Source organism: Fulmarus glacialis, unplaced genomic scaffold (assembly GCF_000690835.1).
Source record: "Fulmarus glacialis isolate BGI_N327 unplaced genomic scaffold, ASM69083v1 scaffold29001, whole genome shotgun sequence".
Classification (NCBI taxonomy): domain Eukaryota; kingdom Metazoa; phylum Chordata; class Aves; order Procellariiformes; family Procellariidae; genus Fulmarus; species Fulmarus glacialis.
In genome coordinates, this window is record NW_009191315.1 from 744 (window position 1) to 7737 (window position 6994).

The 6994-nt window shown below is 38.8% G+C and overlaps 1 protein-coding gene across 1 annotated transcript; it reads left to right on the plus strand.

The window, feature by feature from the left end:
* The first annotated feature begins 10 nt into the window (after positions 1 to 10).
* MRPS10 (mitochondrial ribosomal protein S10) lies at positions 11 to 6818 on the plus strand. The gene is made up of 7 exons (XM_009586660.1): positions 11 to 48; positions 3011 to 3069; positions 3174 to 3246; positions 4459 to 4598; positions 5065 to 5173; positions 6267 to 6356; positions 6633 to 6818. The coding sequence occupies exons 1-7, from the start codon at positions 13 to 15 to the stop codon at positions 6717 to 6719; spliced, it is 594 nt and encodes a 197-aa protein (XP_009584955.1). The 5' UTR covers positions 11 to 12; the 3' UTR covers positions 6720 to 6818.
* Positions 6819 to 6994: the final 176 nt, after the last annotated feature.

A 6994-nucleotide genomic window follows, 5' to 3' on the forward strand; every position in this document is an offset into this window, starting at 1 on the left:
GGCGGAGACAAGATGGCGGCGGGGTGCCTGTGGCGGCGGCTCTGTCAGGTGGGGTGTGTGGCGGGAGAGGGGACGGGTGAGCCCCGTTGCTCCTTCTCCTCCATCTTCCTTTCCTTCGGTGTCTACAATCCTGAGAGGAGAGGGAAAAGGGAGCTGGGGCAGCGCCCCCCGTGCAGGCTTAGCCGCACAGCTGAGGGCCGGTGCTCAGCGCTGTGCAAACCCTGGCATCGCGTCCCCGCTGCGAGCTGTATTGGAGCCGGCCTGCCCTCCTCGGTGGGCTCCCACGGGCTGGGGAGATCCCAGGTGGCTTACTTTTGGCTGCGGGAGAGTTGGGGTTTTACAGCGTGGGGCTGTGTCTCTGCCCGCCGTCATCGGCATAGCGGGACCTTAAAACTCCTTTCTGCAGTCCTGTTGTTGCGGCGGGGGGAAAAAAAAGGTGATGAAGAGTAGATGACTTGGGTTTGGAGGGCATGCGCCAAGCCTGTTTCTAGTCTTAAAGTTTCAAATCTTGAAGTTACAACGTAAAAAAACCAGGAAAACTTTTTACGCTTACCGATGTTTTCTGCTGGTTTTAACTTCTAAAGAGTGATTGTTTTCTCTCAAGTTATAAAATTTGATGTTGGGGGTTTCCTATTCATTTTCAGAAGCCCTAAACTCTTATTCTCTGTATGTGCTGTGTTCTGGACTTGCTCACATTCCAGGCATCTGTCTTCTCCCGTGTACTTCAGGGTCTCTCAGCCAAACAAAATAAAGGCTATTTTGCATTAGGAGAGGAGTAATTTTGTTTTGTCCAAGGCCTTGGTTCACACACGAATGGAATTCTGTTATGTTGCAGTTTGAGTGTCTTTTCCACCTTCTATGATGGCCCTTAGCAAGAGCGCATCAAGTATATTTAAATCAGAGAATGAAGGAAGCTGTTAAAATATACTTTACTGCTGCTGAATGCCATCTTTCCTACCTGGGGTACTCAGCATATGATTTTCTCAAAATTTGCACAGAGCACCTTTAATTTTATTCTACAAAAACTTCTGACTCAATGCATACCTGCATAATTAGTAACAAGAGGAGATGGCATAACGTGCACAATCATAGAATATTGTAAAGGCTGCGGAGCTTAATATGCGGGATACAACTCTACTGTTTCGTAATGTTTTGTTTTATTCATCTTCATTACATGAAGACTGAATTTTTTGTATCCAAAACCACATAACATAATATGCTATGAGTGTACATATCTTTGCATGCAAGTAATAAATCCACATTACAAGGTCAAGTAGATAGAAGTAAAAGAATAGCAGAGACTGCATACACACAAAAAACCAAAACCAGATACAACTTCTAGTTACAATTCCAGTCTGTAGTCTTACATTTGTCATCTGGGGTTAGGTTCAGTGCCGAATACTTGTACACACAGCTTAAGCCCTCCGCTGAATGCAGTCTTCTGTGTTCCTGGGCCTATCTGCTCCCTGAAGTGATGTCAGGTGATGATGTTAGTGTACTTCATGTTGGTGTTGAATGAAATGGAGGCAGTATTCTCATGTAAAGAGTTAGAGAATTGAGGTGCAAAGATCAAGAGAATTTATCAGATGTATTTCTTTAATTTTAGGTATTATGCTCAAATAGTTCTCAGCATGAGCTTTGAAACATTCTGAATGGTCATCAACTACAGTGGCAAATATTCAGTGCTCCTAAAGTTTCTTATTGTGTCATGCACGTAAGAATGTAACACCAGTGCTCGTCTGTGAACATCTGGATTTGAACGGCTTGCCTAAGGAGAGACATTCAGCTGTGCTCTCCAAACAACAGTCAGCTTTGTAAACAGGAAGCTCTCCTGCCTCTTCCTGCAGTCATCATCCTTACTGGATTGCAGAATTTGTAGGATGAATAGCGAATGAGGCAGAATTACTTCAGAAAACAGCTTCATTCACTGCTGATCTATAATTAATATGTAATGCATACTGGAGAAGGTTAGGGACCTAATAGCATCATACAGTTATTTATGCATATCCATGAGCAACTAAATTAAGGTTACGTGGAAAAGTGTCAATTCTGGCTGTTTTCTGATGTTTTGATTATATAGTCACCTACATAACTGATGTGTGGAGAATCTGTCTTCTCTCTTAAAGCTATGATTCCAGTACCTATTAAATAAGAGTATCAAGGGACTGGGTAAGTAGCTAATTTTGCTCAAGCATTCTGCTGCAGCCCTGAGTTTCTCTTAAGCAATTGAGAGTTCTGGTTCCTTCCCCCCGCCCCGAGTAGTCTATAACTTTGCCAAATTGAGAATTAGTGGAAGGAAGATAGAAGCCACATAATATTCAGAAGGGAGTGATTTTTCTAGTATGAAAGACAGTAATGTTACATCTTGATTAACAATTGTATTCCCTTTTTAACACAGAAAAAATCATGTTATGTTTTAAATATGGTTCATTTACTTGTTAGAAGCATTTCTATTTAAATGTTATCTTCAAAAGAGCAAGTGTTCAAAATCACAAGGAACTTTGTTGAAAAAACAGGAGATTTCAAGTTAAATTCACAGGTTGAATTTTTGCATTTATAGGATACTGTTTTCAATTGCTTTTACAAGAGCAAGTCCTACTTAGGCTTGTCTCTTGACAAAACTAATAGATATTGTACTATGAAAGTAAAACTGAGGAGAAATTATATACGGAAATTGTATCTGATGCCACACAAAATACATTTTTCTGCTAAAAAAAGTGCTTTGTGATTGCTAGTCAGGTGCCTGGTTAATAATAGGTGCATACTGTTACATTGTTCGCTTAATGCGTTTCTTTTTTTTTTTTAGGTGCTATTGTATACTAAAATACATTTCCATGCTCCTGTTTTCCTGTGTTTTTTGATGGAGCAAACTTTCTAGTTTGGCAAATCAATGCCTAGGAATGTGTTATGCTCTGGTGTGCAAAAAAGTAACCTTTAATAAACCTGTATTAACTGACTACTTTCAGGTTTGGGAAAAAAAACCACCCTGTAACCTATATGTTTTATACAGGGATCAGCTTTTCCTGTCAGTTATGCAAGCAGAATTATGCAAAAGCAGTGTTTTCTTCCGTAAGTATAAAAGGCCCTCCTTCTTTCCACTTCTTCTCCACGCTCCCTAAAAAAATCCAACTTCAACAACTTATTTCATGCTTTCCCCATTACCACATTTCTAGACACTCCAACTTGATGGGAGTACGGTTGGCTGGGTCCCATGTTGATACACAGGAGCCTAAGACTAATCCTTTGGTAAGTGTTTCATAGAATAGTATTTTGTATATTGTCTTAGTAACAAAGAGGGTGTACAGAAAAACTTTAATTCCTTTATTACGGCTTTTTAAAGTTCTGTCTTAATGATGTCAAATTTGCCGTAGAGAAAGAAACGATTTAGATTATTGGTATTTGAGATTTTTTTTCTTTTTTTTCCCAACAAGATTTCTATAGCTTACAGTTGCTTCTTAGTCACTTTTCTCCTTCTCTATGCAGCTGTAACTCTATGAAATATCAGCTTTTTGGCCACACTCAGTTCAGCGCCTGCAGCAGCTTAGCCAGCCTAAGGCCTTTGTCTCTGGCTTGGAAGCTGGGAGCCCAGGGCTGATGAAGTGGGAAGTTCATGAAGGCACGTGGTGGATATCTTACTTTTAGAATCTGAATGCCTTGATTTTGACTAGGACTTCAGAAACGTGTATAATCTGTATAATACATACAAGCAAGCCAAAATCTTACAGGCAGTATTAGATCTTCAGTGCAAACTCAGCCTTCCTGTCTGGTACATGCTGGGTTTACTGTGCTAAACTGCCTGGGAGTAAACCTGTGAGAAAATCAGTGCTGCCTGGACACAACAAGGCTTTTCAGGTGATCACTGAGCCCAGGCCATCAGAAATTGAAGCTCTAACTGAAAGTCATAAATTTGTAACTGAAAGGCATAAACTTGCACCTGGACAAACATAAAGCATAATACGCCTGGGGAAGTCTACTATGTTTAAAGTAGCCTTATAACTGACTTAGTAAAGTGAGAATTCTGGTTACTGTCCATATGTTCTAGTTAATGTCCATACCCAAGCGAAGTCTGAGAATTTCAGGTAATCTCACACCACTATTTAAAATACAAATACTGCAGCTTCAGGCTTGCTTTAACAATGAGTTTCATTCTTGCCTGTGCTAGTGTTGTCCTCCTTATATTTATCTGGCATTCCCTTTCCTTTTCTGATCAAGAAATTTTACCTAAATGTTCAGAAGTTAGGTATCTCTTCACACTTTTGCCTTCCCTCATAAGAGTGAGAACTGTCAATCAAGGTAATACTGTCAGCCTCTTGCAGATAAACTAAAATACGCAGCTAACTGTGTGGTTTTTTTTTCCTCTTTTACAAATGGGTTGCACAGGCTAAGAAAATATGCAGTGCGTGCATTAATTAAGGAGAACACAGAGTGGTAACTCTTGTCCTTTCTTTAAAAATGCAGGTATCTATTTCAGATGAGCCAGAAACACTGTACAAGAGATTGTCCCTTTTAGTTAAAGGCCACGATAAAGCTGTGTTGGACAGCTATGAATATTTTGCGGTGCTTGCAGCTAAAGAACTTGGCATCTCTGTTGAAAAAGTGTAAGTAACTGATCTGTATGTGGTGTCAAATGCTTCTTATGTCATCTACTGTAATTCAGGTTCTGTGCTTACAAGTGTTGTCTTTTTTTTGGAAGAAACAGGTATAATCTGACATTTTTTTCCTCAGATTATAAATCTAGTACTTCTTAGATGGCAGCACAGTGATGAGAAAGCAGCAGCAGTTCTACACTGATCGCTGCCATAGTAGAAGTGCATTTTAACTATATGAGGGAAATTAACAGTACTCTACAGCTGTCAGTGCTCTAGTTTCCCTGAGCTAATGTTGGTTAATACCGGAGTATTAACCATGCCCATGTGGGTTAATAATAAACTGTACCAGTGTGTAACACTTCCTTGTAGATCTTCTAAATGTCAAATAAGAAGAGGGATTTCAGCATAATCTTTCAGCTAATTTGTATTAGCATCCTTTATATAAAATGAAATTTTCTTTTTGTGCTTTGTTCAGACATAAACCTCCAAAGAAGATAGAACGATTGACACTTCTAAAATCTGTACACATTTACAAGAAGCACAGAGTTCAGTATGAAATGAGAACACATTACATGTGTTTGGAGGTAAGAAAGATGTGGGGAAAAAAAAAAGTATGTTCTAGGTGCATAATAGGTGTTAGCTCAGGAGTGAACGCAAACTTCCTATTTACTTGGGTTGGGGAGGAGAGTGCCGGGAATAGTAGAAAACAGCTGACCTAGGTACATCAAATGTAACACAAGTTACATAATTTTTGGATTAAAAGGCTGATTTTGACCATCATCTTAACAGCTGAAAGAATGATTAAAAAATAAGGTAGAATTGAGGATTATCTTTATATGTTTTATGCTCTTGGTTTCCAAGAATCAGTGGGATAGGAGCTTTCTCAGGAAGGGAAGAAGATGCTGCTAAATCATTGTCATTACCAGTCACTAAGGGTTCTGTTCTTTGTAAGTTTGCCTGATGTTTTTGAACACGCGTGCTTTTGCCCTATGCAACATCATATGGCAAACTAAAACTGCAAGAAAGAAAGCATATACAAATCACTAGCTCTGTGGCTGATGACACAGACTTCTGTATGGTTTAGAATGCAGCTGTGTTTGACTTTCTTAGAAGCAAGGTTTACTGCCAGCACTTTGTGGCTCCTAGGTGTCTTGCTGTATATTTGCACAGTGCTTAGCAAAATGGAACTTTGCTTTAAGTCCCCAGACATTAGTGCAGTACAAATGGCTGCCCACAGACCATAAGCACTATTTTTGCCAACCAGGAGCAACTGGAAAATCAATAATTCAATGGAATTCTGGAGTTGCAGGATTTATAACAAGCTTGAACTTTGAGAGTATAAAAAAGCTGGTAATTCTTGCATAACCTGCAATTAATTTCACCTGATACCTTCAGTGTTAAGATCCACCACTTCCATCATAATCAGTGCGTGTGATCACAGGCAGTATGCACAGTTCTGTGGAGTGAAATAACTACTTTATACTTGCGTGGGAGTTGTGTACAGCTCAACTGCCTCTGTTCAATATTATGGAAGCTGCCTTCCTGTAAGATGTTTGGTCCCATAGCAAAAACTAGAGAAGCTAGGGCAAACTCTTTTCTTTTTTTTTTTTTTTTTTTTTTATTCTGTTTAAGTATTAATAATAGTAGTTCATTTAAAAAACATTACTTCTGTTTTAGTTAAAATACCTAACAAGCAGTACTGCTGCAGTTTATTTGGAGTATGTTCAACGGAACTTACCTGAAGGGGTTGCCATGGAAGTAAAAAAGGTAAGTTTCCATCTCACATTATTAACTGTTATGAGACTAAGTCCTGATGCGAGTACTAATAACTACTGAAGTCTTTAGAAAGTCAGCAGAGAAAATGTGTGTAGTTTGGAAAGGAACATTTTCCAAAGTATTTAACGGTAAAGAGGCTGTATTGCTTGAAAACGCCACTAGGTGGCATTTTTAAGCTGAAAAATATCTCAAACCAGAATAAATAAAGCAAGGTAGTTAGATGTTAACTAGTTGGTATAATAAATGGTTGCTTTGCTTTCCTTTTAGACTAAGATAGAGAAAATACCTGAACACATTCAGGAACCAGTTTGGGATACACTACCTCAAGTAGAAGAAACTGAAGTCAAGTCATGAACTCACCAGGTACTTGGCTCCATTAGTGCTGGAATTAGTTGCTCCTATCAACCTAATTTACTGAGACAGTCTACTGTTAAATAAAAGTTCTCTTATAAAGTAATTATATCAACTCTTGTTTCATCGAGTTATTCTTGATCATAACTCCAGTACATGTAGACTGACCACCTATAAAGTGAAGAAGCTATAAAGTGACTGTACTCTGTGATCAAGAACTATGGTCATCTATAATATGTTTGTAGAAGGATAAAATTTATTTTTATTTATATATATAT

What these genes read in the sequence shown, in the direction of transcription:
- MRPS10 (XM_009586660.1), top strand. Translation starts at nt 13, where the DNA reads ATGGCGGCGGGGTGCCTGTGGCGGCGGCTCTGTCAG. An exon ending in GGCATCTCTGTTGAAAAAGT is followed by an intron (nt 4,599 to 5,064) that starts GTAAGTAACTGA and finishes TGCTTTGTTCAG; the next exon opens with ACATAAACCTCCAAAGAAGA. An exon ending in TTGCCATGGAAGTAAAAAAG is followed by an intron (nt 6,357 to 6,632) that starts GTAAGTTTCCAT and finishes CTTTCCTTTTAG; the next exon opens with ACTAAGATAGAGAAAATACC.